General features: G+C 39.9%; 1 protein-coding gene across 8 annotated transcripts in view; it reads right to left on the bottom strand.

Annotated features, from left to right (window-relative positions):
- LOC309700840 (uncharacterized protein) overlaps window positions 1-24459 on the bottom strand; it is a 61126-nt gene extending 36667 nt beyond the window's left edge. For 4 of the 8 annotated variants that reach the window (XR_014274781.1, XM_082524667.1, XM_082524670.1 and 1 more), the window contains exons 1-7: window positions 24378-24459; window positions 16267-16360; window positions 14569-14988; window positions 12815-14438; window positions 4728-4988; window positions 3906-4346; window positions 2523-2963 (exon numbers count right to left, since the gene is read on the bottom strand). Coding sequence is in view for 7 of the 8 variants with exons in the window: in XM_082524667.1 (XP_082380793.1) it covers window positions 2523-2963; window positions 3906-4346; window positions 4728-4988; window positions 12815-14438; window positions 14569-14590 (2789 nt within the window). In the remaining variant the exon portion in view is untranslated. Of the gene's footprint in view, window positions 1-2522; window positions 2964-3905; window positions 4347-4727; window positions 4989-12814; window positions 14439-14568; window positions 14989-16266; window positions 16361-19289; window positions 19395-24377 lie in introns of all 8 variants that reach the window. The other 4 variants (XM_082524668.1, XM_082524672.1, XM_082524671.1 and 1 more) reach the window with 4 other exon arrangements.
- Between the last annotated feature and the right edge of the window lie 2860 nt (window positions 24460-27319).

Raw genomic sequence — 27319 nt, 5'->3', positions numbered from 1 at the left:
GCCTCCACCACAATCAACTCCGCTACCAGTAGCTCAGTTTTCAGTTCTGTCAGCCTCTCAGCCACCATCACCACTGGCATCATTACAACCTTTACGGCAGTCCATAGCGCAGTCAGTAGCACAGTTAAGTGCTCAGTCACAGTCTTCGCTTGCCCCTTTTCAGGAGGCTGTGCCTACTCCACACATTTTGGACTGTTTTTCTAGCATTCACCCCAAGCAGAGAGACAAGCATACTAATACTGACATATTTCCTCATGAGCTGGCTAGTTTTCAGACTGTAACTTGCTCCAGGGCCTCCTCAGAGGCTGACTTGCAGCCCTCAGTGGACTCTGGACACTGGAGGCTAAGAAGCCAGATGAGGACTGCGCCCGGCTGTTGCTCCCTGAGCAGGGTCAGTGCTCCGCGCAACAGCAGTCTTCCTTATGTGTGCCAGAGGCCCACGTGCCTACTGGTTCTGCGGCAGCTTCCGCTGAGGGGTCCTGTGAGCCTCCTCAGCCTGCTGCTTCCACTAGGGGGACCGAGGAGCCTGTCCAGCCACCGTCTGCCTGCGGCTCCCACGCCGTTGCCTGCGGCGCCACCGCCTGCCTGCGGCTCCCACGCCGTTGCCTGCGGCGCCACTGCCTGCCTGCGGCGCCGTTTTTTTTTTGTTTTCTTTTATAAAATGTTATAAAAAATAAATCAGTTATAATCAAGTGGAGTGAATGGAAAGACAACACATTTACACGTGAAGCAATATGTTTCACAACTAAATGGCATCAGCTGCTCATCAATGGTGACATTAGGCCCAGGGTTGTAAAACAGGGGGAGGTGGTGCACACACTTATCCCACACTGTCCTGATGGTAGCTAGCTTGTCTCTCTGCCGTCGAGCTGGTCTGTCGTCTCGGTTATCAAAACGGATAATCCTGGAAATTTTGTGGAAGTTTTCCAGAGACATTGATGCACGGAAAGGTTCTTGCCGGTTTCTGCATCCCACAGGATTCTGTGGATTCCCCTTTGGACCTCAAAACTCCTGCAAGGATAAGAACCCCTTCCACCTCTCTCCAAAAACACACCGTCCTTCTAGATTACTGCAATCCAGAATAATTTTCTGGATGGAATCTGGGATGAAAAGCTCAAATGAAGACTTGATGTCCTGCACATGAGTAACTGTCAGCCGTGTTGGCCCTGGCTTATTACAGTAACAGCTCTGCAGGGTGGCTCATTTATTGGGCAAGAAGACCATTCAATTTCACCAGTTATTGACATCCATATTTCTTCACTTGCTGTCTGGTGGGCTTGTTCTGGTCCTGGAGCTGGCTGCTGATGGGGTACTCGTCTTCGTTTTGTTACTAAATGGTGCTCAACCTCATCCTCTTCTTCAAAGTCACTGTCAGACTCTGAATTTTCAGAAATGTGAAATATTCTGAAACCTCTTTGTCAACATCATCCTCCGAAGCCCCTCTCTCTTCCAAAATCAATTGGATGGCCCTCGCAGCAGATAATCTTTTGCCATCTTGATCAGTTGTGATAAAGAACCACACTGGCAAAGTCTTATTTATAGTATTATGCCCCTAATTTGCAGGTGGGACAGGGTATGAGAAAATAAAATTTGGATCCCTCAAGAAAGAGGGTAAAATGTGCGGGAATGTAAGAGCAGACGGTGTTGATAGTTGAATTTTCAACAATGTGGCAACTTTGTGCGGGAGCAGGAGGGGAAGAAAACACTATCAGCAGCACCAGAAAGGAGGAAGACAGAGTGTGGGAACACAGGACCTGCACTTTCAACACTTTTATTAGACCTGGGTCCAGTGGACCCGAACACCTTGTATGTAATGTAAATGCGTGGGGGGAGGTACAGTATGAGGTCATTGAAAATTAGTTCGGATTTATGTTCTTCACAGAAAATAAGCCAAAGCCAATGAATTTCAGGTTGAAAAAATAATTAATTGTTTAATTTTTCTTTTGAGAAAAACTGAAAACGGGTCTCACAGACCCGAACACCATACAAGGGTTAAAGCATGGAGAGGGGCTGAGGCTGCTCATCTGGTGAGCCTGGTTAAGGAAAGAGATGAGTTGGGGCTGGAGGTGCCAAATTCCACCATTCCAATTTCGCTGCATTGTGACAACCATCCCACACAGGCACAGGGAGCAGATGTTACTGCATTGCAACAACGTTTTGCAGCTGTGTTATCCCCCCTTCCTGGCTATCACGACGCTCATGAAGCACCATTTTGCACCAGCATTAAAAGTCATCTGAGATTTATAGAAAATATGAAACTTCATAGCAACAAACAGCTGAACAAGTCAGTTAAACACAGTGGTGTACTGAGCACGTTTCCCTCTGAAATATGACAGAGTCTGAATACATTTACAATATGATCCATGTAGATAAAGTCACAAATATGATGCTGATGACAAACAAATAGCACAAGACAAAATCATCACTTTACAATTTATGGAGCTTCAAATATTTCCATCACTTCTTTTACAGCACATCTTTTCTTACAGATATTTGACTCATGTGAAGAAGATTTCATTTACCTGAGCTGTGAGATATAAGGCAGACACTGCAGGAAACTCCTCACTTCACTCTCTTCATGTGAGCAGCTTGTCAGCTCCACTTGTTTCTTCTCTGGTTGGAGTTTCAGCACTTCCAGGAGGCTGGAGGTCTTTCTCTCTGAGAGGTTTATGGACCAGACTGTAGGAGCTGAAAAAACTGACTGTAATGATGGAAGGACACTCAAGCCTGTTTTAGTCTTACAGTCCTTCAAATGGGAGTACAGATCCAGCAGGAAGTCTGATTGATATTTCTTCATATCGTCATTCATGTATGCATCATCAAAAGGGAATGTTTGATATGTGCACACTGATGATAACAGCTCCAGTATCTTCTCTCCTGTCTGCTGTTCTCTCTCTGCTGCTGCACAGAACAGATTTACAAAGAACCTGATTTTTTCTTTGTGTGACCAACAAGCATCAACACTGGAACGATAAGAAGGAAACATTTAATGATGATTAGATCTAAGGTGCAGAAATACAACCACACACTCACTATAGAGCTGCTACCATCATCATCATCATGCTCAGTAAAGTTCAACAAAGTCAGGAGATAAAGTGCAGCTTCATGTAACTCATTCATTTACTGAGTTACTCACTGAAGGACTCATTGAGTTTGCTTTCATGTTGTTTCCATGGCGATGATTGATTCAGGTTTCTGGCTGTATCAGTGCAGCATAGAGATGGTTCACAGCTGCTTTGATTTTGAAGCTGCTCTCATTTTCAAAAAGCCACAAACAGTTTGAACTTTGACTTTAAACACTTGATGTCACGTTGTTGTTGTTTTAAGAGCAGCTTTAAACAGGACTGACTTGTCAGCACTGAGCTACGTTCTTCTTCTTCTTCACATCATTTCTTGATTCTGCTGCAGGTCAAACATGCAAGTTTCCATCAAACATGTGTGCACTCCAACACTCTCCTCTCTGCTGCATGAGCTCAGTCACATGCTCACCTTCATTCACACAACTTACATCAGCTTATTGAATTTAACATGAAATCAATTCATTTCTTCACCTATCAAATCTAAATCAAATTCAACCTTTCTGATGAGAAACTTCTTTACTTTAGATCCTGTTTCATCTGAGATTTATAGAAAATATGAAACTTCACAGCAACAAACAGCTGAACAGGTCAGTGAAACACAGTAGTGTACTGAGCACGTTTCCCTCTGAAATATGACAGAGTCTGAATACATTTACAATATGATCCATGTAGATAAAGTCACAAATATGATGCTGATGACAAACAAATAGCACAAGACAAAATCACCACTTTACAATTTATGGAGCTTCAAATATTTCCATCACTTCTTTTACAGCACATCTTTTCTTACAGATATTTGACTCATGTGAAGAAAATTTCATTTACCTGAGCTGTGAGATATAAGGCAGACACTGCAGGAAACTCCTAATTTTACTCTTTTTATGAGTGTACTGTGTCAGCTCCACTTGTTTCTTCTCTGGTTGGAGTTTCAGCACTTCCAGGAGGATGGAGGTCTTTCTCTCTGAGAGGTTTATGGACCAGACAGCAGGAGCTGAAAAAACTGACTGTAATGATGGAAGGACACTCAAGCCTGTTTTAGTCTCATAGTCCTTCATATGGGAGCACAGATCCAACAGGAAGTCTGGTTGATATTTCTTCACATCGTCATTCATGTATGCATCATCAAAAGGGAATGTTTGATATGTGCACACTGATGATAACAGCTCCAGTATCTTCTCTCCTGTCTGCTGTTCTCTCTCTGCTGCTGCACAGAACAGATTCACAAAGAACTTTGTTCTGTCTTCATCTGATGTCTTTGTATCAACACTGGAACAATAACAGGGAAAAATTCAGTGATGAACACATCTTCCATCAGAGCAGCTGAACACTGTTTTACACTCTTACAACACAAACACTCATCCTGCTCTAACACATCTTCTACATCTGCAGGTGGACACACAAAGTGATGAAGACTATTGCCTGAAATTTTCATCTGCTGCTCACTATAGAGCTGCTACCATCATCATCATGCTCAATGTTTTGTTCCCTCTGCTGCTCTATTGATGAGATTCATCAAGAGATCAGAAAAATCTTTAAAGTCAGAGTTTTAATTCAATGTAATAATTTCTGAATGACACATTCGAAGTTAAAGACAGATGAAATATAGATGTGGGCATAAGTAGATTAATATGCATATAAGCAGTATACCTGAGTGAGTGGATGTTGGGTAAAAACTGTAAGAGAAACTCGCTGACAGATTGGTCAACGGAACTTCTGTGATCCCAGTGGAGGCAGACTTTAACCTTCTCTGCACTTTTCTGCAGGACTTTTCCAGCACGGTCATAGAGTTGTGGCTGACTGTTTACTGAAAGGTGCAGCTGGTTCTCAGCAAAGCAAAGTAAGCTGATGTAATCCACCTCCACCTCGCTGAGAAGACAAATGGTCCAAAGCTGCCATGATAACTGGAAACTGGAAATTTATTGGAGAGCTTCATATTAATTGACAAGTAATGAGAAGTTAACAACCATCAAGTCTCTTGATGGTTGTTAACAACTGTTTTAAAAGAAATTGTTTTAAAACAAAAAAAAGCCAAGAAAATAATAGTCCACAAAATAGGTAAGTATGTTTGTTATTGCCTAAACTGAATTAAAATGTTTGCTTTTTTCATTCTAGTTTCCACATCTCAACACCAAGACTCAACTGCAAGAGTCTGCATAGACAACTCAGATTCACCACAAGTGTGCTGTTAACATGTACAGGCAGGGGTGTCCAAATCCAGGCCTCGAGGGCTGGTGTCCTGCAAGTTTTACATGTGCCCTTGATCCAACACAGCTGATTTTAATGGCTAATTTCCTCCTCAACATGTCTTTAAGTTCTCCAGGCCTGGTAATGAATGAATCATTTGATTCAGGTGTGTTGACCCAGGGTGATATCTAAAACCTGCAGGATACTGGCCCTTGAGGCCTGAAGTTGGACTCCCCTAGGGTACAGACTAATGCACAGAACTTTAGTTTGTACTTTGTAATTTTTGCTTACCCTTAGTTTGACCACTGACTTAAAAATCTGCAATCTTGTGTTATGATCCTTGGTCTTTTTTTTTCTTTTTTTTTTTTTTAGGCACACTAACATATTTAATGTATCAATAGTTGATTATTTTTTCACAGAGGTTAGAAAATTATTCTTAATATTATTATCCTGATATCACTTCAAAGTTTCCCCCAAGTTCTTATGCTCATCTTAGGCAACCATCTTATAAAAAACTGTTTAAGTTTAATTTTTATTATTTGGGGAACAACGAGACAACTTTTAAAAGAGGAATAGTTTTACAAGTGGAGCTCACTTACTTTTTTCTCCTCCTTATCTTTTCTGTCAATCTTTTCACTAACTCTGCATTTGGATAGGGTCAGTGTCACTACGGGTAGCATGAGGAGATACCTGGAACCTGCAAAGGTTGCACAGATAGTCTAGCCTCTCCAGGATTGCACATCAATATGTGCCATTCCCAAAAGGTTTTCTGTGTCTCCCAGGCGAGTCCCAAGTTCACAGAGAAGATTCCAAGAGTTAGGTAGTTACCTAGGAGAGCTGGACAGGACCCTAGAAGGTCCTTAACCCATCTGCAGGACTGGAATCTGCTCCTTTTTGCAAGGAGAAACAGGATGGAGACTGCTAGTGCCCTAGATAAATAACCTCCACCAGGGCCCTGGAGGGAATGTCTCTGACCAAACAAACAATCAGAAATAGACCTCAGGGCCTGAAATCATCTAGTGGGCCTCACTGCCTGGCACCAAGGACCCAATTGCCATCTGCTACTGGTGCCCTGTTATTTTCAAAGATGGGAGCAGTATCACCCTGAGCACATATGACAAACATGAAGGGGTCTGGAGAAGCTGTGGAGAACATTATGCTGTTTGCAACTTCGTTCAGAATGACCAGTTTGGTGGTGGGTCAGAAATGATCTGCACAACCCTCTACAGGCTAGGCAACTACACCCTGACTACCACAAGGTATCAGGATGAAACTCCTGAACCTGGGTCCTGGGCTCCTCCTTCTGTACGACAATGTCCAGTTTCATGTGGCAAAAGCATGCAGGTAGATCCTGGAGGATGAAGAAATTGATACTATTGACTGGCCCCTGACTTGTTCGACCTAAATCTAATAGAACATCACTGAGACATTATGCTTTGGGGCATCCAGCGTCACCAGATAAGAGTTTGACCATCACTTTGTTTTGTCAACATCAGCTCAAGTGTGAAGCAAGGTGGTAGCACTATGATGATTGCTAATGGTTTAAGTTTTAAAAAAGGCATCATGAATGTGTGAATTTATTACATTTTACATTTTAAATGAAAATCTCAGATACACATATGTCTTTTATATGGAGAGTGATGCAAAGTATTTGTACTTTGGAAGTTCTGACAAAAATGAAGAAAATACTAAAGGCATTAGAATGACAATGGCAAAAACAGAAGCATGGAGACCTTCAGACAGCAAGTTAATTTAAGTAGATTTTATGTGACCTTTAGCTTATATTCATAAAATTAAGGACTGATTTTAGCTTGTCTACCTCAGAGAATGTTTTCTAGTATTAAAAGCAGAGATGGGCAGTAACGTGTTACTTGTAACTTACTTGTAACGCGTTACTGTAATCCGATTACTTTTTTCAAGTAACGAGTAAAGTAAGGGATTACTATTGCAAAAACGGTAATTAGATTACCGTTACTTTCCTGTAGGAACGCTGCATTACTGCGTTACTAAAACCCTGATTTTTTGCGAGAATGTCTCTGAATTGGACATGTGTGTGCTTAATAGACTGGCAAATTACAGCAGGATTTTCCTATCCTCGGTCAGAAGGCACAGGTGACTTATATGATGAAAGAGAGGGTCCACAGCAATGATAATTAGGGTTCTTTTAATCCAAACATCTCCAGAAGTGAATTCGTGTGAGTATATGTATGTGTGTGTGTGTGGTTCTGTAAAATAACAGAAATTACAATTAGCAAACAATTAAAGTCAACCAAACTGGTCTAAATAATACAGAAAGGGTTGAACAGAAATGACTAAACACCACCCCCTGGTGGACACAAATGGGCTGCTGCACAGGGATAGACTCCATCTTTACTTTGGGCAGCTCAGTTCACAAGGGTAGCACCATTTTGGTCAAATCAGCGTGAATATACAGTGTCTCGTGGCTACACAAACCGCTGGAAAACTCTATAAAGGCATCACACAATGTAGATAGGCAAGTGTATGATAAGTTACAACCATAGAACAAACAAATACAAGGCACTTACTTATCATTCACGCACACGCACGACACATGTTCAGTACAACAGCCCAGCTAGAACTAAAAATGACAAAAACTGAAATAGTGGAAACTTGTTCGCGGTCTGAGGAGCTCAGCATTTAGTACTTTTTTTTTTCTTCTTTTTCTCACGTGGTGAGTGATATTCTGTCTATAGTTCATGTTGAATGTTAACATTTGTTTTGGTTCTTTAAATGTTAGGGGTTTAAGAGAATCTGTTAAAAGAAAAGCCTTATTTTTGTACTGCAAAGGTAAAAAATCAAACTGTATTTTTCTACAAGAGACTCATTCATCTGATAGTGATGTATCTTTTTGGTCAAACCAATGGGGTAGCAAAATCCTGTTTAGCCATGGCTCAATGAGGTCGGGGGATGTAGCAATTTTATTCAATAACTTTCCTGGGGATCTTGTAATACAACGAACTGACTTGAATGGTCATTGGTTGATTGCTGTAATGAGAGTTGAAAGTTTGTTTTTCATTTTAGTCAACGTTTATGGATATAACAATGAAAGTCAGAATAAAATTATGTTAGAAGATATAACTTCAAATATTTTTGAACTTAAAGGTCGATACCCTAAAGAATACATTTTAATGGGTGGTGATTGGAATATGACTCCTGATGAATGGACTGATAGATGGCCCTCAAGGACAGGTAGACCACAAAAAAATAACCTAATTATAGAATTTTTGATTAATAACAACTTGACAGATATTTGGAGAGTAAGAAATCCAGAAATTAAGAGCTTTTCCTGGTTTAAACCAAATGGAGCTTGTAAATCTAGAATAGACTATTGGCTAGGAAGTGACATCATTCTTAGCCACACTGTAAAAGTTGCAATGTCAAATGCACCTCTATCTGATCATTGCTTTATTGAACTGTGCTTAGAATCGGAAATTAGACAATCAAATAAAAGAACTTATTGGAAGTTCAATGCCAAACTTTTACAAAATGAAGACTACTGCAACATAGTCAAAAAAATTATAAAAGATATTATGGCTGATCATCTAATTGTAGGATATATCAATAAATGGGAATTCATTAAATTCAAAATTAGAGAATTTAGTATTCAATTCAGTAAAAACATAAGTCAAAAGCAAAGAGAATATGAATGTAAATTATTCCAAGAAATTACTTATTGCTGTAGTAAAGATGATCTAAATACCCAAGAAAGGAGTAAACTTATGGAGTTGCAAACTAAATTAGATCAGCTCTACCTAAATAAAGCAGAAGGAGCTTTTGTGCATTCACGGGCCAAGTGGATTGAGGAGGGGGAAAGAAATTCTTCATATTTTTTTAATTTAGAAAAGAGCAGACAGAAAAGAAATTTTATATCTTCTCTGTTAATTGATGGCATTGAATGTGACGACCCTAAAATTTTGGAGAATGAAACTTATACATTCTATTCCAATTTATACTCCTCACAGTTCTCCCAAGCAGATTGTGATGTCTTTTTTGATCAAATAGATAATCTGATCCCTAAAATTGATGAATCATTTAAGGAATTATGTGAATCTGACTTCAGAATTGAAGAGTTAGATGCATCTGTTAAGAAAATGGCACTTAATAAATCCCCTGGTCCAGATGGGCTTACAGTTAATTTCTTCCAATTTTTTTGGGAAGACTTACGGGAAATTTTATTCAAAGCTATACTGGCCAGTATTGAAAAGGGAGAATTGATGTCTAGCATGAAACAAGGATTAATTACATTAATTCCTAAACCAAACAAAGATAAACGACAATTGGATAACTTAAGGCCCATAACTTTATTAAATATAGATTATAAAATTTTCTCTAGCTCAGTTGCAACAAGGCTCAAACAAGGGGTTTCAAGTATAATTAGTGAGACACAATCAGGGTTTTTGAAAGACAGGAACATTCATAATAATATCAGATTGGTTTTAGACTTACTGGACTACAATGATCTGATTAGTGATGACAGTTTTATTCTTTTCTTGGACTTTTATAAAGCTTTCGATTCAGTAGAACATCCTTTTATTTTAGAAACACTAACTCGATTTGGATTTGGGGATAAATTTAGGAAGATAATAGATATACTGTATAATGATATAAATAGCTCTGTGTCATTAGGCTATGGCACTGGTAAAAGATTTAGCGTCAAAAGAGGAATTAGGCAAGGGTGTGGAAGCTCTCCGTTGTTGTTCATAATGGTTGTGGAGATGCTCGCAATTCTAATTAAAAACAGCAGCGTTGCCGGAATTGAGATTATGGACAATTCTTTAATAATTAGTCAACTTGCGGATGACACTACTCTTTTCTTAAAAAATGAACATCAGATTCCCCTGGTAAAACAAATAATCACTACATTCTCAAAAGCTTCAGGCTTAAAGTTAAATTTAAATAAATGTGAATTATTGGCATTAAAGGAGTGTAATTCACAATTACTGTACGATATAAAGGTGAAGAAGGAGGTAAAATATTTGGGCATCACAATTTCAAAAGATCACAAAGTCTTAGAAAAAGTAAATATTTTAGATAATGTTGACAAATGTAAGACAATCCTAAATAAGTGGTTACAAAGAGACATCACAATTTTTGTAAGAATATTATTAACCAAAATGGATAGTTTATCTAGATTTATATATCCAGCTTACTCTCTATCAATATCGAATAAAGTTATTAAAACAATTAATAGCTTGAATTTTAATTTTATTTGGAGGAATAAGTGCCATTATATATCTAAAGATGATTTGGTTAAACCATACATTGAAGGCGGTGGAAACGCAATTGATTTTGACATAATGAATGGTGTTTTGAAACTTAAATGGTTAAAATCCTTCCTAAATAATCCACACTCCATTTGGTTTTTTATACCAAGTAAGGTCTTTAACACACTAGGGGGTATCGACTTTCTCCTAAAGTGTGACTTTGAAATTACTAAGCTACCTGCTAAACTCTCTGAATTCCATAAACAGGTCCTTCTTTATTGGAAAATGTTATTTAAACATAATTTCACTCCACATAATAGCCCAATTTGGAACAATAGATATATACTGATGAACAGAAAATCTATTTTTATTCAAGATTGGTTATCAAAAGGTGTTTGGGCAATTGCCCATTTTGTAGATGAGGAAGGACATGTTCTAGGACATCAAGATTTTTGCCAAAAGTTTAATATCCAATGTTCTAAAAGTAAATTTAATCGGGTTATAAAATCCATTCCATTGTCACTTAAAAACATAGTTGTAAATGATATAATATATTCTGACATCTCCCCCAAGTTAAGGCAATTATATATAGATGGTATTCGATTTTGTGATGTTAAATGCAACAATAAGTTTCTTAGATCTTCATTAAGGAGTCTTTATTCTCCAAATTTACTTAGACGTAATTACATATTAAAAGATCTCCAAAGGGAAGAAATTGAAAAAATAAGAACTGATTATATCACCTTCCCTATCCCTTCTAAAGGGAAAGAAGTCCAATTTAAAATCTTGAATAAAATTTACCCGACAAATAGACTCCTTAGTGATAGATTCAAAATAGAAACGGGTAATTGTGTATTTTGTGAAACAGAAGAGGAGGATTTGGACCATCTATTCTTTTTGTGCAATTTTATACAAATATTTTGGTTGGATTTTCATACCTGGCTTTATTCCAGTGGGATTCAAATTACCCCATTTACCTTAAATATGATAATGTTTGGAGTGTTTTTGAAAGAAAAGAAAGCTAATTATGGTGTTAATGTGTTATTAATCTTGTGTAAGTATTTTATACATAAATGTCGCTTTTTTAAGATTAAACCAACACTGGCTCACTGGAAAAATGACCTAAACCTGTTGGTTAAATCTTTGACTTTAGTTAAAAAGAAAAAGGCTGCTTTTTTTGTTTCCTTTGTAGAAGATTTTGATTTAGTGAGTTAATAATCTGTTAATTTATGTGACCCCATCTTTATATTTTATTTTCACTATATATGAAAGTTGCTAATATGTAAGAAATGTTTATTCTCTGAATCTGTAATATATGGTGCATTTTGTTTGTATGTTTATATTACTAATAAAAGAAAAAAAAAAAAAAACAAAGGATGGGAGGAATGTACCATCTTAGCAGTGGTTAGAGGGGGTCCGTGGAACAGTCTATATACACAAATCACAGGGGTTTTCTACAGTCTCATGACAGTGACGTAAGCAAGTGCGACGTTCGTGACAACAGCTGTGTGCAGATCAACAATGGATAATATATCGAGTGCGGGAGAGAGTATGACCGTGCAGCGTTTAAAGCGTGGAAGTACTGACCTTATTTTAAGTTTGATTCCATAAAAAGTGACAAAAACATTAGCGTCCATCGTGCGTGGGAAGAAAACTTCTTTTTACAGCGAAAAAAACCCCCTAAACTTCCAAGCAAGCACCGAGTGCGCTACGACGTAATGGGAAACTCACAGAGAAACTCGCGGATTCTTCCACTGACTGCTGCGGCACACCTGCACCAGGGACCGCTAGTCTTTGACATTATTTATTTTCTGCTGTGTTTTACTTGCATCTATTTGAAAGAGTGAGTGTAAACAAAAAAATTATTTTACGTGCTGGAATGTGCAGAAAATAGGTTTAAATGTTAAACTAATTTCTTCCAGTCAGAGAATGTTGCATATAATTAAATATTTGCTTGATGCATAAAGTTAAAAGATTAAAACTAATAAAACAAGTTTTAAAAAGAGACTTTTCCATTTGATTACATTTTGTATGATGGATTATGTAGAAAAAGTAGAATTGGGCTGAAAGATCTATCGCTTTATCACCTCTTCAGGTTGTAAATCGTGTTTTTAAAAAGTAACTAAGTAACTAAGTAATTAATTACTTTTGAAAAGAAGTAATCAGTAAAGTAACGGGATTACTTTTTTGGGGAAGAAATCAGTTATTAGTTACTGATTACTTTTTTCAAGTAACTTGACCAACACTGATTAAAAGTCAGAAAATGTCAAAAAGTCTACAGATATTTAGATTAAACAAACACGTAAACTATATGTTCTTACTTACCTTGAGAGTTTGCTCAGACATCCTAGTAATGGTCTTATTCCTTGTTTTGATACTTTTGTCTTTTCCAAGTTCAGCTGTATTTTCCTCTCCTTACTCTGGCTGATTATATAGGACACAGCATAGCATTGCTGAGGATCGAGAGTCTCCCCACTCAGATCAAGACAGTAGTCCAGTTTATCCAGAAGATAAACACAGGCTTCAGCAGACTGAGACTCATAGAGACACTGACATAAGAACAGCAAGTCTATTTCACAGTCCTCAGTGTCACTACAATCTACAAAGGTGGTCACCAAGTGTTTGAAGAACCAGCCAGATGTTTCTCTGAGCTGCTGAGAAGGAATCAGACTTTCTAGCAAATCAGTGTTTTTATCATTTAACAGTCCACACAAAAACGGGACTAAGTGTTTCATGTGTTTGATGTTGTCAGTCAGACACTGTTGGACAACACTTCTGGTCCGTTCTGGATCCTTCAAGACCCACAGTGCTGCAAAAAACTCTTGAACAGTGTAGTGGAGAAAGGCACACAAGGGTTTCTTTGCAGTTGAGCTGACTTGAGATACACTCCTGCTCAAAAAAGCTAAATAAGCACAGCTTTCTAATTTGGGCAGTGATTTCAGGTTCACATTTTTTCCTTCTGTTGCACAAAAAGCAGCCTCAGATAAAGACAGTACTGCATCCCATTTAGTGCTTTCATTTTCAGATGTCTTGCCAACATTTCTCTGAATGCAGAAATGGAGGATATTGAGGTATATTTCTGTAACTGTGCAGGGATGTGGAGAGAACTCTGAGCCCTCAAAACTAAAGCAGGCAACCACCATCAGAGCGTACATGGGGACGTGGCACAGAGAGAATAATTCCAAGTTACACAAAACTTTGTTGAAGTGTTCCTCACTCAGATACTTGGATAAGTATTCTCTGATGCCCTGCTCACTGAAGCCTTTCACTTCCACTCTGAGACAGTCCCAACCTAACAGGAAGTCTGCTGACTCCACCTCTGGTCTGCAGGTGATGATGATCTTTGCTTCAGGTAGAAGAGTCTTCTGTATGAGCTTAAACACCACAGAAGTAGAGGGGATATCTGTAACGCCATCAAAAATGATAGTAACATTGTCAGCATTATTCTTTATGTCCTCTAAGACTTTGTCTTTGCCTTCATCTGGTTCATTGAACACACTGAAGAGAAGATCCTCCAGTTTATGGACCTCTGTGATGTTGGGTGTTTCTCTCATATCAAAGTAGAACATGTAATCTAGATCCTTGTTGTCTTTCTCTGACCATAGTTTCAACATCTGATGGACCACAGCCGTTTTCCCAGTTCCAGGTTTTCCTACCAAAAGGATTTTTCTTTCATACGTTTTCAGCAGTTCACTGGGGGAAGTTTCCTGTTTGTCCTCAGGTATGTAGGCCTTTAGTTTTTTAGTGCGAACCTTCCTGCTTTTTTTGATCTTTGACTTTTTTATTTTGGATGGTGAAGCCTGTCCTTGTGTGTCTAACACAAGTGAAGTGTACGACAAAGATGTCTCCTTGTTGAACAGGACTGCTTTACTTTGGATCCATGATCTTTCTGAAATCTTTTGAGTTTCTGATTTCAGCTTTTGCTGGTATCTGTGGCACGGGCTGGGCCCTGAAAGAAAGGAGAAATTAATTAAAAAGTAATTTAGTGATTTAACTCATGTGTCACTGAACAACACTGCATTTTAAATGAGTGTGATCACATTAAAACATGCCACGGACTTCAGTTTGTTTAAAAATACCTTGTAAATACGTTACATCCATGTTGGTGTCCTCCTTGAAGGAAAAGCAGCTGATCCAGTAGTTCAGGTCAAATTCGTCTTTCAAAGAAGAGTCTGTCTCTGTATTTTCCAAAACAGACTGAGCTTTCTGTGGATCTCTTTATTATGTCAATAATCCTGAGAAACTCATAGCAAGCTGCTTCCCCCTTTTTGATGACAGAGTCCACAGTTCTTCTCCTTTTGTCAAAGTCGCCACCATCTGTCCTTATTTTACTGACTTCTTCCTCTGAGAAAACTCCTCTCTGGTACAGATTCTCCACAATCACAGCAGTGAGCCTCTTTAATGTTCTCACCAGGTTGAGTCTGGCCCTCCTGACAAACTCCACTGCTGACTGAGATGTACAAGCTATGTTTCCTTTATTTCCTGGATTTCAGTAACTTCTGTTGAAAAAACAAATAAATATGAATTTAAACAAAATATATTTCACTTCAAAGATTCAGACTATTAAATATAAAGCATGCCAAAAGAAATAGACTTGATCTCCACCCAACACTAATTTATCTTAGATTGACGTCCCACTGATCACATCCTGTGTCAAACAAGCTGGTTTAAAGGGGAGGGGGGGGGGGGGGGGGGGGGGACTAAAACTGCATTTAAAACAAACACACACACACACCTGCTTAATTTTAAATTATTAATTAAGAACGACTGTAGAATTTTCTTTTCCACAGTTTGATGTATTTTGAGTATTTGATGCTTAATTATTGAGCCACAGTTTTATTTTTGATGTTGCTTTTGATCCTAGCACTGCTCGGCTTTGTTTTAAATTGATGTGTCAAGTGTATTTATAATTTATCCTCAGGCTTTGACTTTTTTCCCCTGTGTCTATTGATTTTATATTCTTTGTTCATTGCATGTTTTTTTTTTTTTTTTGCAAATAAACTTGCAACTCTGGTTTTTAAAGTGCTATGCATTTTCCCATTTTACATCCTCACTACTTACTCAGCACACTGCGAGTCTTAGTAACTTGCGTAGTGTTCTCTTTAAACGATTATTTATTAATTCACTCATTTATTTGTTCTGGACTGTTAACAGCTCAGCCATTCTTCAGCAAGATCTACACTGATGTTGGAAACTTACTCCAAATCTATGCCATACATATTTTTTTTTTATGAACCATATTCATCGCAACTGTTTTTTAAACCTTTTATGCTTTAAGCTGAATTTATATTAACTCCATTTTACAATCAGCCAGTTAAGAATATCTGGTTTCTTAAAAGATTCAAGATTCTTTATTTGTCACATGCATAGTTATACGAGTACAACACGCAGTGAAATGAAATGTTTCCTGAAATGCTCTTCAACTATGCATAAAGAGGACATTATATACAGTAAGTAGTGAATTATATACATTAAGTTCTGGTTTAGGACTTGGATGGCCTGAGGGTAGAAGCTCCTCTTGAGCCTCCCCGTTTTTGCTCGGATGGTGCAGACGGAATCTTCTGCCTGATTGCAGAAGTTGGAACAGTTTGTTGCTGGGATGGGATGGGTCCTTTAATATCTGAACTGCTCTGGACCAACATCTCCTGGTGTAAATGTCTTGTAGGGATGGGAGAGCATTGCCGCATTGATCACTCTCTGAAGAACTTTTTGGTCCTTAACACAGCTATTCACATACCAGGATGTGATCGTCTGTGTGAGGATGCTCTCCACAGTACCTGCATAGAAAATCCTGTGGATCACTGGAGAGACCCCGAACTTCCTCAGTTGTCAAAGATGGTACAGGCGCTGCCTAGCCTTTTTGGACTGGACCTGAAAGGTAATGGAGAAATGGTAAATGGTAAATGGCCTGTATTTGTATAGCGCTTTACTAGTCCCTAAGGACCCCAAAGCGCTTTACACAGTCATCCACCCATTCACACACACACTGGTGATAGCAAGCTACATTGTAGCCACAGCCACCCTGGGGCGCACTGACAGAGGCGAGGCTGCCGGACACTGGCGCCACCGGGCCCTCTGACCACCACCAGTAGGCAACGGGTGAAGTGTCTTGCCCAAGGACACAACGACCGAGACTGTCCAAGCCGGGGCTCGAACCAGCAACCTTCCGATTACAAGGCGAACTCCCAACTCTTGAGCCACCATCGAGAAGATGAGAGTTCTGTAAGTTAGGTACATGTAAACAGTTGTGCCTGAAACAAGTGACTACAAGGCTTTAGTAAACGAGAAGCAGCTATACTCCCCGTGTGTGGTTCAGTGATTCCATTTTTGTTTTTTGAAGATGCAACATTATTTTGGCGATGAGGACATTTAGGGGGAAGGAAGTGGGCAATCGGACACACACACAAAAAAAGAACAAAGTGATGGGAGTCAGCTACAGATTTCACTAGCTTTCAATGAATGCAAGAGTTTTCCACTGAAAATAGAAGGCAGTAATTTGAAGCGGAAAATGGCTATAATTGGCATGGTAGTAGCGTTCGATCCAAAGAATCAGACTTGGGATGAGCATATGGAAATATTCAAGCAGTTTTTCACAGCTAACTGGATCAAGCAGAAAAGCAAAGAGCTATATTAATAAGTGTCGTCGGAGCAGCGACCTACAGCTTGATGTGAAATCTTCTCAGCCTGGCCAAGCTGAAAGACAAAACCTTCCAAGAGCTGGTACTTCTGAAGAAAAATCCCTTTGATCCAGAGCCCAGTGAAACTGTGCAAAGGTATAAATTCGACGATCGCTTCCGCAAGCCATATGAAACTGTCATAGAATATGTAGCGGAGCTGCGTCACCTGGCACAAGATTGTAACTGTGGCAACACATGTTGAGAGATAGGATTGTCTGCAGAATTAGGGATGATTGAATTCAGAGTGTCTCTTGGCATAGAGATGCAAATATGCGGCTTTTCAGGGGTCTTGTCTTGACGAAGTTTACCATGCACACAACATCATCCAACACAGGAGCTAGGTCTGCTGGTAAAGTCTTGGTAACGAGCGCCTCATGCTGCAGAAAACAGTACGTAACAATAACATCTGGGTGTACCGCTTTCACTCTGCTAACGAAACCTTTGGTGCACCCAACCACAGTTGCTGCTCCATCAATGCAGACACTCAGTTTTTCCACTTAATTCCTCCTTGTTCAAGATATTCAGGTGTAACCCAAAAACTTTCCTCTCCTGTTGTTTTTTCTGGTAGTACCTTGCAAAATAGAAAGTCTTCTCTGATAGAGTCTCCATCCACAAAACACACATTGGCCAAGAGTTGGAAATGTCCACTTATGTCCGTAGACTCAACAAGTTGCACCGCAAACTTCTCCAAAACCAAACTTTCAATGTCTGCAGACATGTCATCGATACGTCTGGCAATTGTGTTATCTGAGAGCGGGACTCTGGCTATTTCTTTAACTGCATCAGGGTCTAGCATCTCACTCACAATTGCTTTGCAGGTAGGTAGGATTAAAGTCTCTGCTACTGTGTGTCGTTTTTTGGATTTGGCTATAAGTTCAGCTACTAAGTAGCTAGCTTTGAGAGCTCTTTCAGACACCTTTGTGTTTTTTTCTCATTAAAGTTAGCCATTTCTCAGTGTCTTCACACAGGCGAACAAAATAGTCTGTGTTCTTCTTTTGAAGTGGGGAATGTTTTGTGTGGAGATAACGTTAAAGCTTGCATGGGACCATTACACTGTTTGAGAGCTTTTCCTCACACACCAAACATAACGGAGTCGGTGCAGTCAGATCTCCAGTGAAAGTAAATCGAAACGAAAGATAACTTTTGCTGTATTGCTTCAAGCTCACCGATTTAGCTTTCTTGTGACTACCACTAGGCTCTTCTGAGTTACAAATTTTGTCCAGGGCCCAGTTCGGAGTTTGCAGGATTTTTTTTCAAATATTTATCCATCTTTGTTGTACGTCTTGCAACTGCCACGTACCACACGCATCACTATTTCTATTGTCTTAACTTAACAAGGTCATATTGTGCTACTCACTGCCACCCACTGGCATGAAAGAGTAATTACTCTACCAGTCACTGCATTGAAAGCACAGATGCCCAACAACAATTTTATTATTTGCAGTGTTATGTGCGTGTGTTGTTTGTTTCTGAATGAATGTATGGGGGCTCGGCTGTGACTGGTGGACGGAAGGAACGGCTTGATGTAACTGGCTCCCGTTGTGGATGTAATCAATAAAAGGACGACAGAAGAAACTGTGGAAAACTTCCCGTGCACTTCCCTCAGGTCCAGACGGAGCAGCCGCAGCCATAGCTAATTAGTTAAATTCGGGAATGTGTGTGAAGTGTGGAGCAAGTAGGGTGAGCTGCCAATTATTTTGGGAAGCTTTATTTTCTCCTGTGTTGTTAGACCAGGGAGGTCAGACTGTGTCATTTCTTTTGTTGTTTTCTTGAAGAGGTCAAAGGGGAACCGAAGTTTAGGTTGGGTTTTGTTTGTTGTGTTGGCCTGAAATCATACACTCCCACTATCGTTGTACTGAGTGCCATTGCCGTAAATAAATTATTGTTAAAAGCCCGATGATGCAGCTGTGTCTGTTTGGGCATGGGAAGTCACGGGACACCCCGCTCTCGTTACGGTCATTCCGAGCCAGATCGTAACATGATTTGGGGGCTCATCCGTTTTGTCTTGTTTTTTGGCTGGTTTTGTGGTCTGTAGTTTGTTGTCAGCCTATCTTTCATGCGTGTGGAGGGGAAGTGAAGGATGAATGTTTGAGGATGGAGTTTTCTTTAGATGATTTTGTTACCTTGCCTTCCTGGGATAAGATAGAGCAGATCGGACTATCCACTCTGTGTTGATCTGCCTGCAGCAAGACTGCCCCCGCTGCAGTTGCGCTGGCGTCAACCTCCAACTTAAAAGGAGATACAAAGTTAGGTGCTGCTAAAACTGGGGCACTGCACAATAAAGTCTTCACCGACTTAAAAGCAGTTTGGCACGCCGTAGTCCATATGAAGGGTTTGGTCGGGCTGACCAGGTCAGTCAGGGGAGCGACTACGGAGGTAAAATTTTTACAGAAACCTCGGTAGTAGCCACACATTCCTAAGAAGCGGCGTAACGCCCTCCTTGTTTGTGGAATCGGAAACAAAATAATACCCTCTACCTTCGCGGTCACGGGGCACACTCGCCCTTGACCCACCTGCTTTCCAAGGTAGGTGATTGTTGCTTTTCAAACTCACATTTGGTCATATTTACGGTGAGCAATGTTTCCTCAAAACATTTAAAAACAGTTAAGAGGGTTTGGAGATGATCACTCCAGGAAGCAGAATATATGACCACATCATCTAAGTAGGCATCAGAGTTAGGTACCCCGACCAAAACCTTAGGCATCAGGTGCTGAAATCTGGCACATTACGCAAGCCGAAGGGCATCACTGTATACTGAAGGAAGTGATCAGGGTAATGAATGTTGAGATCTCAGACGCTCTAGCAGTTAAAAGAACCTGCCAGTCTCCCTTTCATCAATCCAATTTGGTCACATAAGTAGCGGATCCAACCTGATCAACACAGTCATCCATCCAAGGTAATGGGAAAGAGTCGGCTTTAGTGGCCGCATTTACCTTTCGATAATCCGTACAGAATCGAGGAGTATTGTCAGACTTTGGCACTAACACACATGGAGAGCTCCATGCGCTAGCACTTGGAACGGCTAAGCCGTGCTCTCGGAGAGAATTGACTTCTCTCTGCATTATTTCCCTTTGCGTCATCGCTCCCAGATAATCCATTATCTGACAGTTTGTAAGCGGGGAGGATGGCAACAGCGCACACCGGAGGCGCTGTTGTATTTTGTTCAAGTGGATAGAACAGTTTCAATATATTCACATTACAAACTCTGGTTTTTCGCCGCCGAGCTAGAGTGCGAATCACATAGTTGTTATTGTCGAGTTTACGTTCAACACTGTAAGGACCAGCAAACTGCGTTAGTAAACTGGACACCACCACAGGCAATGACATGAACACTTTGGCCCCTGGTTGAAAACTTCTATCCACAGATTTTTTGTCAAATCGAGATTTCATTTTAGTTTGCACTTGCTTCAGGTTTTCCCCGGCTATTTGCCACGCTAGCCGATGTCTATCTTGAAGCTGACTCACGTAGTTAAGAACACTACACTGCTCATCCGGGGTCTCCGCCACTTTTCCCTCAGAAGTCGGAGAGGGCCTCGGACCACATGTCCGAAAACAGCGGGACTGCTGTTTAGCCTCTCTAATGGCAAACAACAATAGGGGCAACCCCCATCCCACTCTTTACCAGACTCTAAACAGACTCTTACTTATGTAACATAACTTTGAGAGTTTGGTGGAACCTTTCCAAAGCACCTTGACTCTCGGGGTGATATGGGATAGATGTAACATGCTTGGCATGTAGTTCTTTAACAACCTGTGCAAAGACTTTAGACATAAAGTTGGTGCCTTGGTCTGTTTGAATGATTTTTGGCAACCCAAACATAGAAATAATTTGATCAAAGCCTTAATTACTGCTTTGGCTTTCACCGTACGGAACGGAATGGCCTCCAGAAATCTCGTTGCTGAGCACATTACAGTGAGAATATACTGATGACCGGCTTTTGTTTTCGGCAACGGTCCCACACAGTCTAGTATTACTTTTTCAAAAGGTTCACCCATTACTGGAATAGGAGATAATGGCACAGGCAGAATGGGCTTATTGGGTTTGCCCACCAACTTGCAGGTGGCACAAGACCAACAGTAATCAGCTACATGTTAAATCAGGCCAAAAGAAGTTGTGCAGCACTCGGTAATAAGTTTTATTTATTCCGAGATGCCCAGCCATGCCGGCGTCATGTGCTAAGCTTAGCACCTGATCACGATGCTGGGATGGTACCACCACCTGTGTAACACTCAATGTTTCATGCTGATCTGAGGACCGCCGCCTCATTAACACGCCATCCTGCAGGAAAAAATGAGGAAGGATGCTTTCCCCAGCAGTGACAGCGGCTGCAAAACAGGAACTCAAAGACTTGTCATTTTTCTGAGCGCTTACCAAAGCTTCTTTATTCACATCTCCGCCCAATTCCGGCATTAGATTTATCAAACTGCGTTTCTGTTTCATACGGTCTTTCTCCCCTACAAAAGGCTTTTGCTCCATAGCCACAAACGTATCTGCGATACTAACGACATCAGCAAATGTGTGCGCCCGCGTAACAGTGCAAACGGGAAACACTGTCGCTTTCAGATCAATAACATCTGAGGTGGTAGCAACAGGGGTATCCATCACTTCAGGCGGTGGAAAAACTTTCCCTCCAGCCTAATCATTGCCCAAAATAAACGACACACCTTTAAACGGCAACTGTTGTCTTACGGCGACATACCCGGTGGAGTGGTGCACAAAGAACACTCATTTCAATTCCCCACACCAACACATCTGTGTGGTAGGCGGTTTTATCCGACAGTGGCAACACATCATCTAACATAAAAGACTGATGTGCCCCGATGTCTCGGAGAATAGTGATAGGAACCCTGTCCTTCTCTTCTCCTGTCACCGAAACGAAGCCTTGGGAAAGGAATGTTTTAAAACGTGACTCTACCTCCATCTCTGGGTTACACCCCTGTGTTCGATCAGGACATATAGGTGGGGAAACTACTTTAATGAGCCCCACGGGTCCCTTAGACCCTCTGCGCTGCTCTTTCTTCCACAGCGCAGGACAACGGGCAATCAGGTGACCAGACTCATGGCAATAAAAACATTCCCGCCTTCAGTTTCCTCCTGTCTCGCCTTTCGGGCCTGTTTAGGAGATTTTATTCTCTTTTCCAGCCTTCCCCTCACTTCTCGTGCTACCCCAGCTGGGAAAATGGTTTTATGTGTGAGGGGAAATTCGTCCGCTAAAACTGCTGCTTTCGCCAGGGACGTCACCTTCTGTTCATTTAAATAAACAACTAACTGATCAGGGAGACACTTTTTAAATTATTCTCCAAGAAGCACTTCCTTTAATCCTTCAATATCCTTCACTTTGCTTGCTTGCATCCAGCGTTCAAAGAAGTGACGTTTCTCACGGGCAAATTCCACAAAAATTTGATCAGCGGTCTTTTCACTTTTACAAAATTTCTGACGGTAAGCCTCGTATGAACTATACGTGTGCAGAATGGATTTTTTCACAATATCATATTGGAGGCTGTCGTTAACGGAAAGGCTAGTACATACTTCTGGAGCCTTGCCGATTAACTTACACCGGAGTAGCAGCGCCCAAAACTCCTTAGGCCAATTCAATGTGGCTGCTATACGCTCAAAAGCGCTGAAATAAGAATCAACCTCAGCCTCCCGAAACGGAGGGACTAGTGTAACATGCTTGGTGATGTCAAAGCCTGTTGAAGTAACTGTGTCTGTTTGGGCAAAGTAATTATTAAATTGCATTTTTTATTTAATTGAAATGAAATAATTTCCCATGGCACACCTAACGATCTCTCACGGCACACCTATGTGCAGCGGCACAGTGGTTGGGAAACTCTGGTTTATTGGTCTGAGTATGGAAGACTATTGATGTTTGTTTATGGTTAAGTGCGGGCAAGTGCTGGTTGTAAAACATTATTGTCTACTGGACTTAAGTTCTAATGGAGATTGACCATTTGATTGAACACTTTTTTGAAAGCAGTATCCTTTAAGCTTGTGTGTAGAGTGGTTAAAACAGATAACATAATTTAAGCATTTTAAAAATACACAAGTGAATATTGTACTACAAAGCTTATACAGTGTTATTGATGTGTTTGTAGTTGTGATAGAAATGAATGTTTTATTTTTATTTAATGAAATAAATGTTTAAATTAGGGCAGGATATTTTAATAAGGGTTTGACTGCTCACAATATTCACAGATGTGTGATAACAAACATGGTTTTGTATCTTTTGGTTTGTATTTAAAGGTTTTCCACCTGTTTTTTTATGACTGTATTAATTGATCATTATTATTATTATTAGTAGTAGTAGTAGTAGTAGTAGTAGTAGTAGTATCATTATAAACTTCTCGGTGAGGTACAGTGTCTACTGTAATTTTACAATAACACAGGTCTGCAAAAAATAAATAAATACATTTTTGCTGCATGGGATATTTTTGGTAAGTTTGATGTATTTTTAGGGTGCTGAATCCAAAAATGATCTCCATTTCCCTCCATCACCTACAGTTTTTTGCAAAACAAGCGGAGTTGACATTTAGAAAAAAAAAAAAGCACAAAAGCGATTAAAGAAAATCAATATTTGGTTACAATTAACTATGCATTTTTTTTCTTAGACTCCTTACCTTTCGCTATGGACACAATAAATCATTAAGTCATTATTGGATATGTTTTGTTTGGGGTTTTTTTTTTTACTCAAGTATAGGATAACAGGTTTCAGTTTTAAAAAGGAAACTGTACGCTTAATTACACTAAAACATGAGTTTTGCAAGAACGAGATGGAATTTTTAAAATATTCTTCCTGGTTTCAGTGAGTAAAAATCTATAAGAAACAGTCAGAAAGTCCTATGCAGTTTTTCGGTTGCAGACCTGTGTAATCTTTCCCTTGAGTAGTCTAATATGGCTGACGCATCGCTAGGATAAAGGGCGGCAACATGACCTATATATTCAAAAAATTAAAAAATTAAAAAAAAACCATAAATCACATAAGTTACAGTCGGAACACTTGTGTCTCTCTGTAAACGTTTACAGATCAGTTCATGGTTTCTATGTCGGCGCGAAAAAGTGTATGCAAATGATTACCGTGTAACATTAAAGTCACATGTCCTAAACATATACGAAGTTTATAGTTTAGGACGATGTTCAGTTATGAAACACAGACTCGATGTAACGGCGGGAGTCTGAGCTCAAAACATCTTTAAAACAAGTCATAACATACCTGAGCAGCAACACAGAGCCTCACAGCTGAAGACACTTTCATTTAAAATAAACACTTCCTGTAGTTTCGCCTCAGCTCTTTTTGTAGCTGCTGCTGGTGTCCACACGATGGCGCCATTGTAGTAGCAGAAAGATGAAACAAACCACTTCTGTGGACGTTGGAAAAATGTTTTTATTGAGAAAGGGAACATATTAAATTATTTCAATAAAATTAAAAAGCATTCTATAAATACACTAACAACAATAAATACCATGATATACACAAGGACCCAAATGTGAAGAATGTAGTCAAAAGCTTTACTTTTCACTGTGAGGTTTCACCAATACAAACATCGAGCAAATGGAAAACAAGTACCAACAAAATATCAAGGTTCACTTTGAAAGCAAACTCAGTAAAATAAATAAATAAATAATAATAATAATAATAATAATAATAATAATAATAATCTGAAACTGTAATTTCTTTTAAATTTCCCACTTATGGACATTTCCTCAATAACTGCACTGATTTTTTCCCCCCATGTTGATCTGACCTTTTCCTCCATAATAATCACAACAAACTGGACACTAGTCCAAGCAAAGAAAGATCAATAGATTTAGGACAGAATGAGGAAGGACTGCAGGAAAGTTAACAAGTACAAACAGCTGTTTTACATGAAAGACCTGCGGGGTGGCTGTAGCTCAGGTGGCAGAACAGGTCAGCCACTAATCAGAAGGTCGGTGGTTCGATCCCAGGCTGCCTCCTGGCTGCATGCCAAATATCCTTGGGCAAGATACTAACCCCATGTTTGCCTACTGCTGGTGGTCAGAGGGCCCGGTGGCGCCTGTGTCCGACAGCCTCGCCTCTGTCAGTGCACCCCAGGGCAGCTGTGGCTACAATGTAGTTTGCTATCACCAGTGTGTGAATGGGTGAATGACTGACTGTAGTGTAAAGCGCTTTGGGGCCTTTAAGGACTAGAAAAGTGCTATACAAATGCAGGCCATTTACCAAAATACCTAAGGAAACTTCTGCTTGGAGAGCAGATAAGATGTTGTTTTGTTCACAAAAGAAAAATGACACAGACAAACCACAAAGAGATCCAGAACATACAAACATTTATTGCAAGATACAAACCTGAGGTTTGCAGAATACTGAAATGCAGGTAGTGCCAGAGTTTCTAAGAGGGGTTTAAGACAAACATACACTGAGCAGTTGGGGATACAGGATAGATTTACTTAAATATGCTGAAGCTTCTTCCTTATGTGGCAGCACGAAGGAGGAAAACCAGTAAAGTTGACACCCACACTTTTTAGGTAGAAGGACTGACAATACAAAACAGTTAATTAAAATACTTTATCAACAAACATTAATTAAAAGGACAAGATTCACTGCCACCCTAGTTAAAATGGAACTCAGTAAAATAATTTAACAAAATGGTGGAGACTAACCACTTCGGGAGGCAACCTAAAGGAAGGAGTGCCCAAAGGTGCCACCAATTACTCACCCGTGTAATCTCTCTGCAATCCTCACTTCTTCTTCTTCTTCGTGTTTAACGGCAGTTGGCAACCAACGTAAAGGAGCATTACCGCCTCCTACTGTTCCGGAGTATGGGTCTGCAATCCTCACTGCCACTGTCACTGCAATTTAAATGGTGCGTTATACCCATTTCCCGGTGTGTACACTCACATGCAGTGGCGGTCCTAGCCTGTTTGGCGCCCTGGGCGAACACTCCCTCTGGCGCCCCCCATAAAAAGAATCAGAATCAGAATGGGGTTTATTGCCAAATGTTGAGCAGGTTTACAACATTAGGAAATTGCTGCGGTGCTTCAGTGCAAACATAGTGTCATAAATAGCACTTAAATAGACATGGAAAAAAATAAAAAAAATAAAAGTAGGGATAAGAATTAAAAGTGCTACGTGGAAAGATATATACATGAGTGCAGGTGGTGATCAGTGTCAAACATGGAATGATGCAGTGACACAGCGTAGGGTCATGTGTTAGTGGCGGGTACAGTCATATGGTTATTGTTCATGTGTCCAACAGCATTAACATAAAACTGTTGTCGAAATTCACCAGAGAAACACACACACATGAATTTAGGGAGAGTATGCATTGTATGCAAACGGCTACCAAACAGCCATCATAATTCGTCATACAATGAGAACAGGACAAAGCAACAATTTACCATTTCTTCTTGGAGCAACTGTAATTTCCTTAGGGATTAATAAAGTATTCTGACTCTGATAGTTTCACGATACATGACCTGCCATTATCCAATGACACATCTGCTTACCTGTATCTTTTGCTCGTTTCTCCTCTTCTTTTCTATTTTTTCTAAACTGAGCACCTGATGGCTTTGAACTTTTCTTGTCCATCTTACATTGGTTTTCATTTTGCACTCCAGTATGAACACAAATCCCCCAACTCGAGGATCGCCACAACATAACCTAATAGACCTACACCTTAGTTCACAGATTCACTTTGTCTAAGGTGTATTTCTGGGATTTCACACAACCCAGGATTCAAATCATGAATACATAATGGGCTTGGATTTACAACATTATGAACCCCTTTCCACGGGTTGTGTGTGAGACTTTAAATCATCAAACAGTAAATTATAAATTTTAAATTGTTATTGATCCCTTTGCCCCGAGTCCTAAAGTGTATATTTGTTTTCTTACTCTTCTTATTCTTATATTTATTGTTTGTTTACTTGCACTGCTGTAACTGGAGCCTCGTCGTCTCGTCTATATACTGGACTGTATGTAGCGGAGATGACAATAAAGTTTACTTTGACTTCAGCAGCAATAGGCGCACCGAGGGCTCTCGTGCTCACTTTTCGCGTATAGAATTTCTATAAAACATCGGTGCAGATTATGTCTGTATCATGATGTCTGGTGTTTCCGTGTTTGTTGTTTTGTTTTATTTTGCGAGTTGGTTATTAGATGCTGCTCCAGCCACC

Source organism: Aulonocara stuartgranti, assembly GCF_965226115.1.
Source record: "Aulonocara stuartgranti genome assembly, chromosome: 23".
NCBI lineage: Eukaryota > Metazoa > Chordata > Actinopteri > Cichliformes > Cichlidae > Aulonocara > Aulonocara stuartgranti.
The sequence above is the reverse complement of the archived record's forward strand: the minus strand, read 5'-3'. Positions and strand labels throughout refer to the sequence as shown.